The sequence below is a fragment of the Oryctolagus cuniculus genome, chromosome X, assembly GCF_964237555.1.
Source record: "Oryctolagus cuniculus chromosome X, mOryCun1.1, whole genome shotgun sequence".
Lineage (NCBI taxonomy): Eukaryota > Metazoa > Chordata > Mammalia > Lagomorpha > Leporidae > Oryctolagus > Oryctolagus cuniculus.
The window spans coordinates 92,055,030-92,076,186 of NC_091453.1; the positions used below are offsets into that span (position 1 = coordinate 92,055,030).

General features: G+C 44.4%; 1 protein-coding gene across 2 annotated transcripts in view; it reads right to left on the reverse strand.

Annotated features, from left to right (window-relative positions):
- SRPX2 (sushi repeat containing protein X-linked 2) overlaps nucleotides 1–16,479 on the reverse strand; it is a 28,156-nt gene extending 11,677 nt beyond the window's left edge. The window contains exons 1-5 of one of the 2 annotated variants that reach the window (XM_008273146.4): nucleotides 16,110–16,479; nucleotides 15,419–15,502; nucleotides 14,261–14,470; nucleotides 9,908–9,988; nucleotides 1,454–1,645 (exon numbers count right to left, since the gene is read on the reverse strand). In XM_008273146.4, the coding sequence (XP_008271368.1) occupies nucleotides 1,454–1,645; nucleotides 9,908–9,988; nucleotides 14,261–14,342 (355 nt within the window). In that variant the 5' untranslated portion in view covers nucleotides 14,343–14,470; nucleotides 15,419–15,502; nucleotides 16,110–16,479. The remainder of the gene's footprint in view (nucleotides 1–1,453; nucleotides 1,646–9,907; nucleotides 9,989–14,260; nucleotides 14,471–15,418; nucleotides 15,503–16,109) is intronic. The other variant, XM_002720389.5, reaches the window with a different exon arrangement.
- Nucleotides 16,480–21,157: the final 4,678 nt, after the last annotated feature.

Consider the following 21,157-nt stretch of genomic DNA (forward strand, 5'->3'; position numbering starts at 1 on the left):
CAGAACTCTCCTTTGAATATAATTTTGGCACTGGCACAGACACTCCTCAGCTGAAACTCCCTTATATGACGAAGCGGGCCTGCCCTCTGTCTGGGTGGCAGTACAAGTCAGACCAGTACCTGGAGGGCCAAGCATGGTAGTGGTTGACAAAAGAAGAAACTGTATCTTAGAAACCACAAGTACCAAAGATTGCCACTATAAATTCATTATGAGCCTGTGCTTGCCAAAGTCTTTTTTGAGATATTTGATACTTGACAGCAGTAGGCCATATATTGTTTTACATTGTCTAATTCTGCCTAAGTTCAGTTATTAGAGCTTTGCATAAAGTTCTACATAAGCTATGTTCATTTTGCTTCTTGTTCAAACTAGATTAGAAGATTTTTGCCTTTTCTGTTTTCCAATATCCCTTTTGTAAAGAATTCTGCAAAAAAAAAGACCCTCTTGAAATTAAGACCAATAAAAAAGATTTGCATCCTTAGAAGAATTTGCTTAGTATTGTATGAGAGTGAACAACAGATCCAAAGTATTCATTCCTTTGTCTCTTATGAGGAAGGTCAAAGCTAGATTCAGTGCTCAAATGTAGTAATCAACTCATTCTAGGTACCTGGAAATACCTGTAATATATTCTTTTAACTGGTTTTTGTAATACAGCCTTATTTTTTTCAATTTTGTCAGGACAATTCAAATTTATTTTGGAAATAATGAGGACTAAGTCCTAAATCAACCTAATTACAGTCACCTAGAGGGGTGTAGTAACTGACTTCTTTCTGTCAGGATTCTCATCTCCTCCACAACATCTTCCTGGACACAAGTGTCCTATAAATGGTGTTCATTGATGGACATCTGGACAGACAAAACTGAGCTGCTAAAAGGGGAGTGGAAAAGCTGTAGAACTTGAATAAGAGGGAGGGATGTAGAAGCTGAAGGAGGACATGGTTTGGGATATGTATGCATTAGGATCCCCACATTCTAGCCTCAGGGATTCTTCTTGACTTTGAGAAGAAAAAGAACAGCAGATGTTTCATAGCTTTACTGGCAAGGTCTTCTAAGGCTAAAAGCCAGGAAGTACAGCAGTTGGCCACATGTAGAAAAGAGTTAGACACCATACATCCTTGGGAGCTCCAGAAGAAGGCTCAAATCCCCATCAGGCCTCAGGCCCAAAGCTTAGCCCCTGCATATGCTCCTGGGCTACCTGAGTCAGAAGGGCTAGTTGCTACTTAAATGTCCACATTGCTTGGGTTACTGATTGAGTGTTTGGAGGAGGAAAGAGCCTCTTGGAACCCATGGAAAATTTCCAATTTGTACTTGGGAGGACATATTAACACCTCCAGGTATATACCGTCTGTGTATGGCTATGTGGCTTCCCTCACCTATACAAGCCAGCTTACACATGTCAGCCTATGCATGGGTACACACACACACACACACACACACACATACATGTACAACTTACGCCTGCAGTAGGCAGTTCCAGACCAACGGCGACTTGGCAAGCATTGCACCGACCTCTGTCCTATCAGTCGAAAGCCCCGGTCACAGGAGAGCTCACAACGCGTGCCCAGGCTGCTGTGATAATTTCCTCCCCGTGGTGAGTAGCACGTCGCTTCTCCATCCTGAATATTTAATGTATAACACCATCGAGGGACTGTAGCAGAAGAAAAGTAAACAAGAAGTACGGTAATCAAGATACTGTGGTGTTGGTGAAAAGACAGACACATAAATCAATGGAACAGAATAGCCCAGAAATGACCCACATAAGTATGCAGAAATGATAAAGATGCAAAAGATAGCCTTTCAAACAAATGGTGTTCGAGCAATTGGGCATCCATATGCAAAAAGTAAAAAAAACCTTGACCTAAGTCTCACAGCTGATTAAAAAAATGAACTTTAACTGGATCACACACTTAAATGTAAAGAGGTAAATTATAGTACTTTTAGAAAAAGCATAGGAGAAAAATCTCTGGGATCTAGGGCTAGGAAAAGGGTCTTAGACATGACACCTAAAACACAATTCATAAAAGAAAATTCAATAAATTGGACCTGATCAAAATTAAAAATTGTTACTCTACAAACGGTATTATTAAGAGATCAAAGACAAACCTCAAACTCTGAGAAAATATTTGCAAGTCACGTATCTAACAAGGGACTAGTACCTGGAATATACAAAGAACTCTAAAATGCAGCAGTAAAAAAAAAAAAAAAATCCAACAATCCAGTTATAACACGGGCAAAGGGTAAGAACAGACATGTCATCAAAGATGTGGCAAATAAGCACATGAAAAGATGTTCAGTGCCATTAGCCATTAGAGAAGTGCAAATTAAACCACAATGAGATACTGTTAATATACCCACTAGAATGTCTAAACTAAAACATCTAAAAAGAAATAAAACCCTGGCAATACCAAGTATTGGATGAAAATGGAGGAAAGAAACTGGAACTGTCTTACATTGCTTGTGGAAATGCAAAAATGCAGTCACTTTGGAAAATATTTCGGTAGTTTCTTATAAAAGTAACATCATATCTTCTTATAAAGAAAGGTATAATTACTGTACATCTCTGTAATCCAACATTAAGATATTGACCCAAGTGAAATGGAAATCTGTGTTCACACAGAATTATATGCACAAATGTTTAAAGTAGTTATATTCATAATTGCCAAAAGCTGGAGAAAACTCAAATGTCTTTCTATGGGTGAATGGTTAAACTAACTATGGTTTATTCATACAAAAGAATGAAGTGCTGATACATGGATAAAGCTCAAATGAGTTTTTTGAAGTGAAAATCTCAAAAGGACTCCATTTATATGACAAATATATAGGGACATATATAGGCAAAAATACAGGGATGGCTGAGACAGGCATTTGGCACAACAGTTAAGACCCCATTTGGGATGCCTGCATCCCATATTGGAGTGCCTAGGTTGGAGTACTGGCTCTATTTCTGATTCCAACTTCCTGACGATGTGTGTCCTGGGAGGCAGCAGGTGATGGCTCAAATAAATGGGTCCCTGTCACTCATGTGGGAGACCTGGATTGAGTTCCCTGCTCTTGTCTTCAGCCTGACCCAGTGCTGGCTGTTGCAGGTATTTGAGGAGTCAAGTAGTAGATAGGTATACACATCCCCATCCCTTCTTGCCTTCCTCCCTCCCTTTCAAATAAATAAAAATTTAAGAAAGTCTATAGGGATGGAATACAGATCAGAAGTTGCCAGGGGATCAGGGGTAGAGATAGGGGATAATCCCAAAGAGGTAGCCCTTGGCAAGTTTTTGAGGTGATGGAACTGTTTTGTACTATGGTAGTGGTTACCTCACTCTATACATTTGTCAAAAGTCACAGAACTGTACATCAAAAAGAGTGAATTTTCCTGTAGGTAAATTTAAATTTTTATAAAGTAACACGAAAATATGAACTAGAGAAAGGCAGTTAATGTGACATCAAAGAAGGCTGCGTGGGAATGAAAGTTCAATTCCAGTTCAGCAGTGAACACAAAAGGTTATGGAGCTGTTAAATCGTCAAGGCATCATAAAGACGCCTCATTAGCTATACAAAATAGATGACTGGTGGGTTCATATTTTAAAGGGACAGAAATAAAAAAGGGGAGGGCCACCTGCCTGAGGCTGTATACACACAGCATGGCACTAATCTGTTCTGCTAGGGTTGAGAAGGCTAAAGTCTTACATGAGCTGATTCAGTTCCCAAATGCTAAGGGACAAAAAAGGAAAGAGGGGACTTTGGGGAAAAAAGCACATCAGGAGCTAAAGGAACAAACAAAGGCGAGAGCCCCTGCTTGAGCCCAGCTGGAGAACGAAGACAGATGACAGTGAGAAAACTGTTCAGCCAACACTGTGCTTGGGGCTTCCAGCATAGTTTCCAGCCCATGACAGTGACACACAGCTGCCATCTGGAGACAGCATCTCCAAATGACAGAAAATCTGCTAAGCACTACAGGTGCAGAGCTGTAGATGATAAGGCTACAACAACTATCACAACGAGCTTACACAGGAGGCTGGGACCTCAACAAGTCACTCCCATTCTGTTTCTCTCCCATATTCAGTCATGGAAAATACACATCGGGTAGAGCTAGCAAGAATAGTAAAGGGAAATATAAAGCTCAGGCTAAATGCTGAGACTGTAAGAGAAGGCACAGCTATTATAAATACATTCCAATTTGCTGGCCCAGGAGAAGCCTGGCAGAAAAACAGAATGCTGCAAGGCAAAAAACACAATCCCACTTTTCATAGAAGGAAGAAGGTGGCCTCTGGGAACTAGAGTCCAGTGACTCTGTCAGCATTGATAGCATCATGTTCTAGAATATTCAAATGTAAGGCTTTGAGCAAGTAGAGAGATGATGATCTCTTATCGGCCTCAAGAACAAGCAATTCCAGACTGACCCCATTTTCTTTTTGGGTAGGGCCACCAGACTGGTAGAGCAAGGAAAATGGGTACAGTACGTGCAAGTAAATGAGGCATGTGACAATGCTTTGCATGCTGTTTGATGTGGATGAGATGAAGAAATACAGGAGAGGTGACCGAAAGGTGAAAGAGTTTGCTAACTGGCTGGGCAGCTATATGCAAAGAATGCTGTGGAGAATCTGAAACTAAGAATATGGTTAAATACTGCAAGGTGAAAATGTCTGCTGGGAAGTATGCTGGGTTTTTTCGAGTATCTACTGTGTACCCTGCCCTATGCTGTATATTTTCCTTTGCACATACATCATCTCATATGGTTCTCCCGGCAGCCCAGTGCCATAGGTGGGTGTTTATCCTTGTTTAGCAGATGAGGATGTAACTTGCACAAGGTCCCTCAGCATGCAAGGGACAGAGCTGGAATTTAAACAGAAGCCTTGTCTCCTCCAAAACCCACATTCTTTCTAACCACAGCATCTGCCAGCAGCAGCTTCATCCACTACTATTTTGAAGTAAACATTGACCTTTTTATATCCCAAAGTATAAAAAGTTACACGGTAAAATGTCTCCCTCCTACCCCCAGCCCCACCTAGTTTCCCCTCATAAAGAAGCACTGTTAAGAGTGCTTCTTGTCCTGGCTACTCCATCTCTGATCCAGCTCCCTGCTAATGGCCTGGGAAAGCAGCAGAAAATGTCCCAAGTGCTTGAGCCCCTGCACCCATTTGGGGGACCTGAAGGAAGCTCCTGGCTTCAGCCTGGCCCAGCCTTGGGTGTTGTAGCCATTTGGGGGATTGAACCAGCAAATGGATGATTCATTCATTCTCTCTCTCTCTCTCTCTCTCTCTCTCTCTCTCTGTGTGTGTGTGTGTAACTCAGCTCTGACTTTCAAATAAATAAATCTTTTTTCAAAAAAGTTTCTTTAGCCATATAAAGCAAATGCTGGTATGGATTCTTATTTTTCCCTCCTTTTTAAACACATAGAGTAGCATATTATGCTCACTGTCCCCACCATTGCTCTTTAAAAAACTTTTTATTTACTTATCTGAGAGGCAGAGAGATAGACAGTGCCCATCTGCCAATCTACCCCCTAAATGCCCACAGTAACCTCTGACTGAAGTTGAGGCTATGAGCTAAGAACTCAATCCAGGTGGCAGGGTGGCAGGGACCCAACCACTTTAGCCATCACTGTTTTCTCCCAGTGTCTGCATTAGCAGCAAGCTGGAATCAGGAGTGGAGCTGGGTGTCAAATCCAGGCACTTTGACATGGAATGCAAGTATCTTAGTTGCTAGGCCAAACACCCACCCCTGCCCACCATTGATTTTCAATTAATTTAACAATGTGTTTCAGAGATCTTTCTCTATTGCTCTATAGCCACCTGCAGTTTATTTAAATGAAATAACATTTATAAAACACATACTGGCACATAATAGGTGTGTGTCCAGGCCCAAGAGCTGGGAGGGCTCTCTTGTGTAATAACAGGGTTGAAAGGGCCCTCTCCAAGATTATCTTTACATAACCCAGACAGAAGACAAGTTTGCCTAGGGCTAACAAAGCGGCACCTCAGAGAAGGGTTTCTGACTCCAACTTGAGAGTCATGAGAAGGGAATGACAGAAAGTACAAGATTAGTGAAAATGGAACCAAACTACATGAACAGTTTGCTCTAAAATAATGATGTGCATTTTCCTGGCTACCTCTTTCTTTTTATCTTTCCTTTGGAACAGTGAATTAAATTTGTAATGAAAAAGTAGAATGAATGTGGCTTTGGATTTAGGCCTAGGTTTAAATTCCTGCTCTGCCACCTCTAAGCTCTCTGACTCTTTAAATTCAGCTTCCCTGAGCTTGGTTCCCTGATCTGTAAAAATGGAGGTTATGAAACCAGTTCCATAGAGCTGCAGTGGGAATTGAATGGCATTGCCTGTGTGAAATACCTACCCCTATGAATGATAGTCCCTAAATCAGTGCCTGTGTTGGAGCTACTGTCTTATCCCTCTCAAGCAACAACAAGCAGTAGCTTCCAGTGGCGGTGGGGGGTTTCAGCATATGGCTATGACATATGACTGTCATATGGAGATACCATGTCCAAATTACAGAAGATTACTAAGCACTATAGTTGCTGAGTTTTTGATTATAAGATCATGGATTCTTTCTAAGGGATGATGGAACCTCAGGTTGTACTTTTCCTAGCCTTCCACTCATATTAATAACTTCACTCAAATTGTTTTGTACCCTGAGATTAAGTTCCAAAGAGACTTTTTTGACACTAAACCCCAAGACCAAAGGCTGCTATGAGGCTTATATTTTCTAAAATGGCTTTATGCTCATTTAAAAATAACAATAAGGAAGGTTAATATTAACCACAGGGCTGCCAGACGCCTCAAGAGTACCTTCTACATCTGTTGCTTCTCACTATCCACTCCTGCCCTCTGGTCCCAAGGTGCCAGCAGTCAGCATCTGCCTGTTACATGGCTCTGTGGGAGTGACATACTTGGCTCCTCCTGTTAAACAGATGACTATTATGTTGAGGGTAATAAAAAATAAAGAGGCAGTACATACTGGGCATTCTAGGCGCCAGATATTTATTTCAGAAGAGGTACATAGTATGTACTCAATAAATATTAAATGAACAAATGAATTGGTGAGGGAAAGATCAGTCTGGACCCATGTAGTCTGGGAGCAGACTAGAGCAACCTGAATAAAGCACAGATTTAGTGTGGGGAGAAGGGGTAAGGAGTTGTCAGGCCTGGAAGATAGATGTCAGATTCTAATTAAAAATGGTCATTGAGGGCCACCGGGTTTAGAGGGTAGAGAATCATGAGGCAGAAAATGCCATTAGAAGGCAACTGCCATTATCCATGTGTGAGGTGGTGAAGGTTTTAATCTCATGCATTAATAAAGAAATGGCCAGTCTTGGTAAGTGACTGGTGCAAAGCGATGAGGAAAAGTTGCTGGGGCTGCTTGGAGGGAACATAGAGATAGTCTGAAGTTCAATAATGGAATCATGGTATCATTTTCAGAAGTATGAAGGTCGGCTGGTAGAACCTTTCTCAGGTAAGAGGAAAGGAGCTCATTTTAGATATCTACACATGGAAGCGTCCAGCTGCAGCTGGAGGAAGCCAGGACAGCGGTCAGGGTTGCCCAAAGTTCACCTGCCAGCCTCATTCTTTCTTTTGTCACTACCAGAGAGCGATCCCCTCTCAGTTTCTGCTATTTGTCACGGAGCCCAAGGAAGTGGGGGCAGCCTAGAAGAAAGGGCTATGCTCACGGTTGCCGCAGAGACCCAGGAGACTGCCACACTAGAAAGGGCCACATGATTTGGTCACTTGGAGAAAACTGTGATCTTCAAGAGTGGTCCTTTCTGCTCGGAGATTTGTGGGTGGGTAGGAAACAGATTGTAGGAAGTTGAGGAGTTGGTGGGTGCTGGGACAGGGAGGCAGTGGAAGTGCAGCATTTGGCAGTGAGAAGAAGTTAAGTGAAGGCAGCTACAAGAGCACATAGAGGAGCCCAAAGCTCTGATCATTTCTCTGTTGAAACTGTTTTTTCAAAGGTCACCGTTTAGCTCTTGTGAAATAGTGTTCCCGCTACCCTCCATTTGATCCCTTTGCCATATTTGACACCGCTGATCTCTTATCCTTTCCCTTTTCTTAAAGGCCCCACGTTCTAGGGACAGACCCTTCTCAAGAGAGGCAGAAGGACTCTGAGGAAGGCTGATTAGTGATTCTTGTATTAGAATGAAACTTAGGTCAGGTCATATCTAATAGCTCTGCTATTGCTGATTCTTTCTATACTTTCCTTAAAAGTCTTCTCCTGTGGCTTCTGTAATCTGATAAATGCTCCCCTGATCTTCTCCAGCATGGCAGATCGCTAACTCTCACTTTCTGGCTTTTCTCCTACTCTTATCTATAGATGTCTTCTAAGGCTCTGACCTAAGCCTGGCCCTCTGCTTCCTCAGGCAGGCCATCGATCTAAGCTGGTGACTCACAAAGCTCCAACTTTGCTCTTCCAGCTGCCTGTAGGGCATCTATATGAAGCTAGTTTTCTTTCTGAGAGGAATCTTACAGTTCTCCCAGGTGTTCACACTGGATGCTTTCAGGCATTCATTTCTTTCTTAGCCTGTTGGTACATCTGATCCATACCAAGTCCCATCATCTCTTTCCTGGAAACATGTCTTGGATTCATCCTTTACTCTGCATTTCTTTGCCTCTCAGTCATCTCCAGTCAACATTACTATAACTAATTCCTAGAGAGTCCTGACTCAGGCCCTGCTCCTTCTGAACCCCTTCTTTCTGTTACAGGTTAATGATCTCAAATTGCCATTCACTGTCACTCCCCTGCACAGAAACCTAGAACAGCTCCTTATCGCTCCCAGTACAACATTTAAACTCTTCTGTGTAGCTTTCAAAGCATAGAAGCAGAGAATTATCCATGGCAGGAATATTAGATAACACCTGGCAGGTTAAGTCACTGCCTGCAATGCTGGCATCCCACCTAAGAGCCAGTTCAAGTCCTGGCTGCTCTACTTCCAATCCATCTCCCTGCTAATGCGTCTAGGAAAGCAGCAGAAGCTGGCCCAAGTGCTTAGGCCCCTGCCATCCATGTGGGAGACCTGGATTGAGTTCCAGGCTCCTGGCTTTGGCCTGGCTCAGCCCTGGCCATTGCAGCCATTTGGTAGTAAACCAACAGATGGAAGATATCCCTCTCTAATTCTGCCTTCCAAATAAATGAATACATCTTTAAAAAAATTTTTTTAAAATAAAGATAGCACCTGGCCTAAGTTTCTTTCTAATGCAGGAATCACTAGACAGCATTTTTCAGAGAGTCCTTCTGCCTCTACTGAGATGGGTCCCTGGCATATGGAGGCTTTCCTAACTTAGATTTATATTCAACTTTATTTTCTACTACACCCTCCACATGCCATCTCCTTCAGTCAGGCTGGTATCTTCTTAGCTCCTTCCTTTACCAACTTTGTTCTTACTCCCATAACTTTGGACCTCTGCTTTGCCAAATGATTCCCTCCCCTTTCCAGTTCTCAAAGTCCCACCCATCATTCCAGGGCCAGCCTAAATGTCGTCCTTCATGATCCATTTCCTGATTTAACCCCTACTGCATTTACTGCTACCACACAGTTTCACTCTGGCTTGCCCTGCATGTGCTCATTTGAACCCCCTTCACTCTAACAGGATGCAAGCTCTTTGTGGGGGAGAAAACCCTATCTTAGACTTTGTACCACTCACAGGCTTGCCTTGCACAGGATTACGCATGGAGTAAGTACTCAGTCAATACCTGATAATTAATAATAGGTGAGCAACCTTCAAGCTAGAGAAGTGAAGTCACATAGCAAGACAATAACCAAGTTCATGATTAGAAATCAAAGCCCCTAGTTCCTTTGTGCTGTAGTTTTATCATGTATGAGCCAAGCCTGGATGAGGATGCTTCAGGGAAGGGCCTAGGCCTTAGGCCAGCAGAGCCCCTTCCTGACCCTGGGAAGCAGCGAGGCTTACCTCGGTAGTCTAGGGCACGGGCCCATGGGACCTCTTCAGTGTATACTTCATTGTAGCTTTCATCTGGATAATAGCCTGAACCTAGAATGAAGAAGACAGTATCATGGTGGCATGTTGGTTTCTCACTCCCGTCTTTTCTAGCTTCCCCTTACCCCATCCATTTTTGTCTCTTCCATGGGTGAGGAGTCAGGTGGATATTTATAGTGGGAAAAATTCTACCTTGTAAAGCAGAACTACTGTGGGCAGATCTCAGCACTTCAATGCATGCGGGCAAGCTCATGGTCAGGGGGCCTCCCTGGTAGCACTGTGTGACTTTAATCAAGAAAAAACATTGAACTTCTTGACCATTCATCAATCTGGACTATAAAAGACCCATTCCCTTGATGCAACACATGAGTCTTTGTGAGACAGTGATGACCTAAGCTCGGAGGATGGACTATTGTCCTAGGTGGCAGGAAAAAAATAGAGTCCCAGTGTCTTGACCCTCATGATAGGCTTGCTCACAGTCCTCAGAGGGAAGCAACGACCTCCAGTGCCCCTAGCTCACAGGGCACAGGCCCTTTTGCCACCCGGTTGCTGTTGCCGGAAGGTGGCATGCCAAAGCACAGAAGGATGGCTCAAAAGGCAAGGGGAATGGGAACAGTTTCCTGAGTGCTTAGTCCTGGTTTCAAGAAAAGAGGAGGCAGAGTCCTTTGGATAAATTTCCTGTTCCTCTCATCAGCAGGAGCTTTAGCAGACAGTTGCTGAGCTGTGGAACAGTCCTGCTCTACCTCCAAACAGCCCAGTCCCTGGTGGAGGCAGGTCTGCGGCTGTCTGGGAGACTAAACACTATGTTCCACCAGACGGCAGGAAATCGGCCATGAATAGGAACTAATTGGAAAACAACTTGGTCCTTTCCGGAGCAGAGTTTCCGGAAGCCTTCCTTCCAGCGGCCCTGAGCCCTAATGCACGCACAGGAATAGGGCAGGCGGCCTTGCTGGAGGCAGGAGACAATTCTGCATTTCCAGGACAGGGCTGGGTTTAAGCGCTGGAGCCCTTGGGCCTGTGTAAACACTCAGACCGCAAGTTCGCCTGCTCTTCTCTGAGAGGAGGCACGGGCCCTGCACTAAAGGGTGGGGCAGAGGCCCAGATGCTGAAGTTCCTCCACTCCCCACAAGCCCAGGCAGGGGGGAGGGGGGCTGCTGGGAAACCAGTCCAACTTGGTGAACAAGAGAATGAATCAAATGGAAAGCTTGCCTTATGAAATCATGTCCTTGTTGGTTTGCCCTCATTCCACAGGGAAGAGTTCATTTTTTTCTCTTTCCCTGCCTTTATTTCTTTTTTTTTTTTCATTCTGTTTTCCCATTTTGTTTCTTCTGGCTTCTGTTAATTTCTCCTTAGGTCTCATCTCCCTTTGCCCACCTGGGAGGTTTCTTTGTAGGGGGAGGGCACATGGGATTATTGTCAGCTGTTTAAATTTAGCATTAGCCTCAAAGCCTTACAGCTCCTGTAAACAGGAGGCCAGATGTATGGGATTCCCTAGAGCCCCCCCCCCCCCCTTGTTACAGAGCCAGCCTGGGAAGCAATGTTCAGCAGGCAGCAAACAGCCTTTTAGCAGGAGAGAAAACAGGAGTGTCAGGGGGCCCGGGCTGGATAACAACAACACCCACAACAATGAGTGCTAACATCGCTCAGTTCCAACTCTGTGTTAAGCACATTACTCGAGGTCTCCATGTCCAACCCCACAGCAGCTCAGTGGGGAAGTCACTAGTAACAGTCCAATGTACGCAGGAAAAGGCAGACTCAGAGGGATAGAGGGAGTTGCCAGAGGTCTCCCAGCCAGTAGGTAGCACAGTGACCATCCCAGTCCAGGCCTATCAGACCCCTGGATACCAAACTAACTAGCAGACACCCCACTAACCATGGAACCTGAGGAGAGCTTTTGACAATGTCCAAAAGAGATCAAAGACCAAAATCTTGCTTGCAAACCAGATTTTTTTTTTTTTTACTCTGTGTGTGGGATCGAAGGCCACCAAGCATTTTACATCATTCCAGAATTACAGGGGATGTGGGAAAACTGAGAGGGCTCAATGACATAATTACAGTCTCCGCTAAAGTGTAGAGGGAGCCAGACCAGGGCCAGGTTTGTGTTGTGCTGGAAGCGGGCTTGGGCCACCTCGCCATGTTAAACCTTGTCATCGCCACCCCCTGCCCCTCACCTCTCTTGGAGTATTTTTTTTTTTGCAAATGGGATACTGAGATGGAGTATAAGAATGAAACCAGGAGGGAGCATTCCCCACATTATTTTGTCTGCCTGTCCCTCTTCAGCCCTTGTGGGGAAGGTCTTGGCAGCATGCCTCAGTTCCTTTGAATCAATCAGTTCACTCTGTGGTCTGTTTCTGGGTTCCTCCATCTTCCATAGCTTGTGCAGACCCTCTAAGCACTTCCCTTCACAGAGGTATGGCTGGCAGTGGAATTGGTAATGGAAGACATTAGTGCTTGGCTTATGACAAACACAAGTCTGACTTCCTGAACTGCACAGATACACCAACACACACTTGTACTCCCACACTCTGCTTTACTTACGTTCTTAACTTTTCCTAACCCCTGCTGATGATTCCCAGATCCTTTCTCTGATTAGCCCTGAATTAACACTTGGCTGCTTTCCTTGTGCCATTCCCATTTGAGGACAAGGTTAAAGGAGGGAACGAAACCATCCTGGATGCATAAACAGTGCTCAGTAAATATTTGTGGAGTGGATAGATGAACAAATGAGTGGAGGCAAGGCCAGCGGCGGAGCTAGCAATGTAGAGGAGGCTCATGGGACTCCACATCTTGTGTCACATAAGCCTCCTACCACTGGAAGAGGGCAGAATGAGTCGGTTTTCAGGACGGTCAGAGAACTCCCCAGCCTGAGTTCCTCAGGAAGGAGAGGTGGTCCTGGAGACTCACATGAAAGTGGGAAGTGCGAGCTTTGCAAACAGTCCTGTGAGACCTCAAATGAACCTAATTTTTACAAAACCATCCTGTCCTCAGGACTCCCAACAGCTCCGGCTTCCCTCCCGCGATCCGGGGAAAGGCAAAGGCCTTCGCAGGGCATGAGGTTTCACACAGGTGTTCCCACTGGGCTTTGCGCCATCTAATCTTCACTCCCTTAGCCCTGTGGTCTTGGGCAGGATTTTGGTCCTCCGTGCTTGCACTGCAGCTAGTGAGGGGCTGGGGAGGACAGCTGCATATTTGTCTCCTGGAGACTTGGGGCTCCTTTAACCCCAAGCAGTGTTTGCTCTGCCAAAGGCTTGACTTGAATTCCTTCATCTCAATGTCAGCCCTTGTGCTTCACCCCCTACAAAGCCAGGTTAAGCCAAACAGGGGATGAAGTTTGCATATTTGATGCAGCTGTTCCAGACAAACAGCACTACTGCCAAAGGCCTCCATCAGGAGCTAAGGGCATGTGGAAAATTTTAGCTGAAGTGACTGTGGCTGTGATGGGAGCAGTTTGTTATTTACTCATCCCTGGATATTTTCCTAACCCCACTGGCTGGGTCTGTCTCATTCCCCCACCCCCCAAAGCCCCTGTGAGGGCAGACACTACAGGCCACAGCATATTCTTAGCACTTGGAATGCCAGCTGGGCCCCATCAAAAAAACCTCTGTATGTCAGCTCATTATCCTTCCCTCATCCTGCTCCCCTCCCACTCCCTCTCCTCACTGAGGCTGTTCTTTTCAGTTCCCTATGTCTCCAGGGGTGAAGGGTGAAACGTTCAGGAATCCAGAAACCTCCATCCCTTCGGAAGTGAGGAACAAGCTAGAAGAAACTGGGGAATTCCTGAATAAGTGAATGTCATCTGGATTGCCATTAACAACTTTGGCAGAAAAGTATTAAGAGAATCTCATGTTATAAATAAGATCTGAAGAGGAGGGGAGAGAAAGGAGGGAGGGAGGGGGGAAGGGAAGTCTGACTGATTCTTGTTTCCTTTGAATAAATGGCCTGTCCCCCTTACTTTTTTCAAAAAAGATATGTGGTGTAAGGCCTATTTTGGGGGGGTCTTCACAAGAGTATTTGACTCATAAGGGAATTAGCATTAATAAAGATTTGACTCATGAAGACGTTAATATTTGAAAATGGTTTTCAGGAAGCTAGATGCAAAAGATAAGAGTCTCAAAGGCCATGTTATCTTTCTCACTTCTGTACTGGTGTAGCATATTTTCAGTAGCTCTTGGTAGGATGTGTCTTTAACCATCCTCATTGTCCATTAATGACTCATCTCTGTATCTAACAATCTCTCTAATTGTGGTCCTATACCTTCCCTCCAAGTCTTGAGCTAGGCTCTGCCCTAGCTCAGTGGAAATAAAGACAGCAGCTGCTGGAACTTACCTGCATACCACGTTGGTGTCACTGCTGGAGTGAGGAAGAGCAGCAGAGAGAAAGCTCCTCTTCGAGTTAATTGACCAGTCATCCTTGAAAGGTAGAGTTAGGGAGAGAAGAAGAGGTATGTGGCCGGTAGTACCAGGGTAAAGGAAAGTAATTTTCAGAAGTTAGCCATCAGTAACCTTCCAAAAGTGAAAGGGAACACAATTATGGGATCTGTGAGGAAGGAGAGAGATTTGAAAATTAATGAATGCCTGTTATATCACCTGCCCCCATACAGATTTTCCATTACAGTACATTTTCTTCAAAGGAGAAGGAGGAGGACATGAAACAATCTTCAACTGACCCTGCTTGGGTCACATGCAAATATCCCATGGTTCATTTGGGTACCAAATGGTACACGGTTCAGTGAGGGACAATGATGTACCAATACTAGGAAAAGGCCAATAAAAAGTCACATAGAATCAAGAGGGAATCTGGCAATTGAAAGCTGCCAGTCATGGCTCTGTACATTCTAGTAGTATTCCCTAACCACTAATCAGGGAAAGTATTAGAGTATATGGTCTGAGAGCCTAACTGTGAAGTTATACACAGATCTGGATGTGAATCCAATTTTGTCATCCATTAGCAACCAGACCTTGGATAAATTCCATAACTTCTTTGGGCCTCCGTTTCTTCATCTATAAAATGGGGATAATAAAAGTATACACCTTACAGAATAGATCATTGCCTGGCACATAAGGAAGCAATCTATCCAGCTATCACTAATTATTGGACATTATTACTACCAACTTCATTTTGGACAGGGCTGGATGTTTCCTTTTTCTAGTGTCCCAGGCAGTAAACTCTATTCTGTTCTTAGCTTTGGGCTTTGAGGCTTAGTGGTTTGGTGGTGGCTTGTGGCATTCAAGTCTAGCCTAACTTTCTAGTTTTACCCTGCTGAGCCAGCAGGAAGTCAGCGAGGTTAGGGAGCCCCCACTGAGGTCCATGAGGAGAGAGTGAGCAGGTTCCAATTGCCCTCTCACTTCCTGCCCTGCCCTCACTCTAATGGCATGAGAGTTTTGTGGTTCCCAGTGGGCAAATACTTCATAAAGTACAGTATTACAACTTGCTGCCCATTGGCATAAAAGGGCTACTGATTTCAGCAAGCACCCGTTCACCTACCTGCGATCAATGAGATACCTCACTCGGAGCAGGAGGTGGTCCCAGAAACGGAGGAATAAAATGATGGCAGATTCTGGCCAGTCCCTAAGGGACAAGTGAAGTTAAATAAAGGAAAAAAGTTCCCCCTCTGATTCATTGCTACTTGGCTCCAGATTTTATCTAGAGAGCAAGGAAGCAGGAGAGAGAAGTTGAGAGCCAGTGAGGGAGGCAAGGAAAGTGGAAAGATGTGGAAAGGATATTAGAAAAGAAAGAGAATCTGACAGAGCTAAAAGGAAAGAGCTGGAGAAAAGCAGAAAGAGGCAACAAAAGGAGGAGAAAGGGGCTTAACAGAGATGCAGGCAAATGCAGAGCTAGGTAACTAATGGCTGGCCCCTGTCCCACACCCAGCCTCACTCCAGTTCCTCTGTTGTGGTGTAGGGGTATGCCTTTTTCAGATACAATATTCGGAGTCTGTGACCTCTGCTCTGCCCACATCCTCCCTAATCTCAGCCTGGAAACTTGACTCACTGGAGTCAGCTATCCCTCTGCAGCCAGGTCACGGCCCAGACGACAAGCACATATCACTCTGTTTCATCAAAGAACTTCTCCCCCTGCCACCCCGAGTCATGTTGCCCAAGTCCTGGGTCCTTTATCCCCTCCATAGCTGCAAAATAGGGCAGTGTAGCATGAAGGGAGTAATTGCAGATCTTACCTCTTTTATGTTTTTGTGGTTCGTTTTCTCTCTCTTCCTTTTTCTCCTTCCTCTGCTCCTCTCATCAGCCGGAAAAAAAAAATATCCCTTCTACTTTAACATTCCTAGAACGAGCGGCTCCTGGTCCGTCTGGGCCTCCGGGATTCTGTTAACACTGCCCAGATGTTAGGACGTCCGCATCAGCCAAAAGTTCCCTTAAAGCTATATTATCCCCAAAGCTATAGCTCTTCCTCCCTCAGAGAAGGGTTTTAGAGCGAAGAGGGAGTAGAGGGATTGGAGGAACTGCGTCCGTCTGCTGCAGGACAGAGAGAAGTGTGAATGGCACTGGCCCTAAGCCCATGAGTATAGCGATGACTAACAGACCCTGGCTAAAGAGCCTCCAGAGATGTGTCGCACTGAGGAGTGTTTCTTTTTGTGACTCAGCATGACATCAGGATTGAATGAAAGGGGATTACACAAACCCCAAGGAGAGGGAAAGAGTGAAATTGACTTTGCTGTTCCTTGGAGATTTCTCCTGTGCTTCCTCAGTGTTTTCCTCACTGTTGCCCTTGAACCCATGACCTGACTTCTCTAGGCTTCAATTTCTGATAAGATTATATTGTTGACAGAGAGAACCGTGTGCTTCTTGCTTCAATGGTCAAGATGGGCCGGCGCCGCGGCTCACTAGGCTAATCCTCCACCTAGCGGCGCCAGCACACCGGGTTCTAGTCCCAGGGCGCCGGATTCTTTCCTGGTTGCTCCTCTTCCAGGCCAGCTCTCTGCTGTGGCCCGGGCAGGCAGTGGAGGATGGCCCAAGTGCTTGGGCCCTGCATCCATGGGAGACCAGGAGAAGCACCTGACTCCTGCCTTTGGATCAGCGGGGTGTGCCGGCCGCAGCGCACCAGCTGTGGCAGCCATTGGAGGGTGAACCAACGGCAAAAGGAAGACCTTTCTCTCTGTCTTTCTCTCTCACTATCCACTCTGCCTGTCAAAAAAAAAAAAAAAAAAAAAAGTCAAGATGGATTGCCAGTACAGACCAGCTCTTGGCATCCTCCCTCCCCTCCCTGTTTCTGTCTCTTGAAACATCAGTGGTTGGGGAAGAGAACGTTTGTAGCTATTGTAGAAAGAGTTTCTCCCTGTTTTGTGCAAGCAAATTGGTAACCCTTCTCAGTCATGAGAAACCTGTGTTTATGATAATACCAAGTTCAGTAGCAGGCCTGAATCTGCTTCACTTCTAAGTCACCAATCATGAATAGGTATCACCTAACTACTGTGTGTTCAAAACCATGAAGAAGCAGAAGTCATGATCTCAGCTTCACCCATTCAATGGCTTAACAGGCAGCTGCTGTGTCAAGGATGGTGGACATAGCGGTAAAGACTGCAGACAAAATCCCCGACATCCTATTCCATAATTCAGCCATTATTTGTTGAACAGCTTTTATGTGCCACACATTGCTCTAGATACTTGAGAGACACCAGTGAATAGACAAAAATCTCTGTTTTCATGGAATGGACGAGACAGATTAGGGAATCTTAACTGGTCATCTCCTGTAAGCTCAGCATTGGGGATTCAGTGGAGAGCAGGAAATGTGTGACCCTAGACCACCTGGAGCTTAGCCCCTTAGCTCCAAGAGAGTTTATGTTTAGTAGGGGAGACAAGGGGAACACAATTAGAAATCCGTGCAACAACATAAAGCAGTAAAGTACCAAAAGCTACGATGGACACCTAGGACTCTAGGAGGAAGCCAGAGGAAGGGAGTACCTGGGAAGAGGAGGCCTTTGGCCTGATCTCAGGCAAAGGAAGTGACATAAACAAGAGCTCACTGTTAGGTCAGAGCGGGAGGGGCTGGCTGGTAAAGATGGCTCAGGAGAGTGATGGGAAACAAAGTGTAGTAAAGTAGGGCCAAAAGAACAGATACAGAAGTTTATTCCAAACGCGTGTGTTACGGAAACAGTGAATACATTAAATATCGTGTGTGTGTGTGTGTGTGTGTGTGTGAAAGAGAGAGAGGGAGGGAGAGAAAAATGAGCAAAGAAAGTAATGAATTCACCCATGGTTGTATTAATTGCTAATGCCCCCCTCCACTGGCTCCCTCTTGGCCTAAAGTACAGTCCAAGCTCCATATCATGACATCCCATACTCTTCACAAGCAAACCCCACCGATGTCCTCAGCCCAGTTTGAATATTCACCCCCATACCTCCTCATTCTGGACGTAATGAGCTTCTTTCTATTTCTTGGATGCCCAGCTGCCTTTACACAAAGTTACTCTACCCTGGATGCCATCCTTTCTTCTGTGTTGAAACTGTATCTATCCTTGCTGCTGGGAGCCTTCCGCCGGCCAGCCCAGTCAGAGGTGGGCCTTTCTCTCCTTTAACAGCACACTATACATGCCTCAGTTCCAGAACTTACCCACTTATTGTCATTGTTCTTATCTCTGAACCCTTGTAGACTCTGAGGGTCCAGAGGGCAAGAACCCTGTCTTGGTCTTCTTTGTATCCCCAGCACCCAACACAGAGCCTGACTCATGTCGGGGTGGGGATCCTGTGTAAAGCCTCACTGCCACTTACATCTGGAAGGAGTGAGACAACAGGGAGGCAGAGAGAGGGTAAAGAAAGCGAAGGGGAACCCTATGGAGACACTAGGGTGTTAAGAGTAAGGGGACAAGTTGGGGGAGAGGGACAGGTTCCTGTAACACACTGGGGTGAGTGGTATGAAGACAGTAACTAAAAAAAAAAAAAACACACACTTATGTAGCACCTACTATGTATGGAAAACACTATTAGACACTGTAGGGGTATAAAGTTAAATAAAACATCCTCCATATGGTTTGGTTGGGAAGAAAAGCCAAAAACATACAGAGACTGACAACAGCCATACATATTGAATCTCTTAAAAGTTCAGTACCATTTTCAGGGTTAAAGCTTTCAATATGAAGCCCTTCAGCAGTCAATAAGGAACTATTTTCAGAAATATTTGGTAGGGAAACTGACTTAACTGAGATCTCATCAAAGCTTAATAAGGATAGACTAGATACAACTTTCCAAGAAAACAGACATGAAATTGTGAGTTCCAACACCATTCAAAAATCTTTCTCATTTCTATCTGCTCCAAAACTAAAGATTAGGAGCTTTTTTGAAGAAGACAAGATCAGCAATAGGAGTAGATGGAAAGTGAGTAAATGAAAAATAGGCACAGAAAAGAATTTCAGAGAAGGAATAATGGATAACACAAAAGATAGTAGGAATAAGAACATGTCTCTATTCAGGAAACTAACGCTGTAGATATGAATAAGCTGATTAAATTATGAGGTACTGGTGGCTATACATAAAACATGAGATCTTAAGAAGACAAGGACGTTCTTTTAAATTTCATAATAGGTACTTAGCCACAGGTAAATTGAAGCGATACTGGAAAAGAGATTAGAAAACTAAAGTGGTAAGGTTACTATGTGAATAAGAGTTGAATGAATGGTTATTGTGTCATTACTGGTTCCTAAGAAAGAGAGAAGGAAGTCCTTAAGACATTAAGTAGCGATCAACTTCATTTTTCTGTTTTATGACAGTATGATACTGAAATAGCTTGGATATTTAGTTTTTTAATTAATTAAACCAATCATTTGATAACTGCTATGCAGTTACCCCTAGACATCAATTATGACCTCAGAGCAATGAACTTGACAGGGATTGGCTGAGCACCAAATGAGCTCATCAATTGAGCATTATGTCCTAGGGGACTGGGGAGAGTATAAAAGGGGGTGCAGGGGCCCTGCAAAACTGGCTCTTCAGTAGTTTCTGAACATCTAGTTGGCAGGATGTAACATAGGTAAGTAGAAATGCAAAGCAGGTAATGTAATTGAGTAAGGCTCTGGGTTAATGTGAGTGTGTGGTTAGACTGAGCACCAATGTTAGAGAAAGAAGTGGGGTGGAAGAGGGGGATGCCCTCATTGAGTTGGGGTTGAGTTGCATGTTGAGTAGGGGCTGGAAGTTTGAATGAGTTGGAGAGTGGAGAGGGTATAGGAAGCAGACATTGCGTCTTAGGGAAATAATCCTACTGGCTGGTGTGGAGCAGAAAATTCATATTGGAAAAGTAGTAGGAAATATGAGGGTATACTTCAAACAGTTCATGGACGATGGGATTAAAAGATAAATTTATTTTGGTACCAAAAATTTTGAAATCCAGTCACCCAAGGCGTCCTTATAAAGTTCATGGAAAATGGTATTTCATGAAAAATGCTTGAAATCCACACATAGTTTTTTTTTTTTTCATGTTATACCATTTTCCATTAACTTTTTGAAGACCCCTTGTGTGAATGGATTTCAAAATTTTGGTACCAAAATCTCTTTTAATACCATCTTCCATGAACTGTTTAAAGTATACCCTTATATGTGTAGATGGTATTGAGGAGGGAGGGTTGATGGTTGGTTGAAGGGGTTGGGTTGGCACAGGGAGGTCTGACTTAACAGTGGGCTCTTGTTTATGTCATTTCCTTTGCCTGATGTCTGCCAAAGAAAGATATTTAAACCTAATCATGAAGGTTACAGGCAGTTAGCAGGGAAGGGACACAAATCCCTACTAAATGTTAAATAAAAAACAACTAGCAATGATACTTAAAGTATTTTCCTACATTTTCAACATGAAATGTGGTTTTGTGCTCAGAAAGAGGGAGCAATTAAGAGATGGAACCTGAAAAGGTGCTGATTTTTCCACCTCACCACTCTGGGACAGGCAGGGTTACTTCGTAGGTGATTGGGCTATTGGAGTCAAGGCAAAAGTAAAACAACCAAAAAACCGAAGTGTGGGGCTGCGAAGAGCCTTTGTTGAAGGCAAAATGTCTGCACAACAGCAGTCTTTGCTCAGATTATTCTGAGCTGAGACAGCTGTTTTTTACGATAGCCATGTCTCCTCTCAGAGTGGGCCGTGTTTCTGATGAGGGAAAGCAAAGTAGGGCAGGCTTAGCCCTAGCCACATTGAACTTGTTTTTTTGTATGTAAAATGAGGCCACTAGTAGTGTCTACCTCACAATAGGGCCTTTGTGATGTGTCCATGACCTAACATGTATCAAGTCCT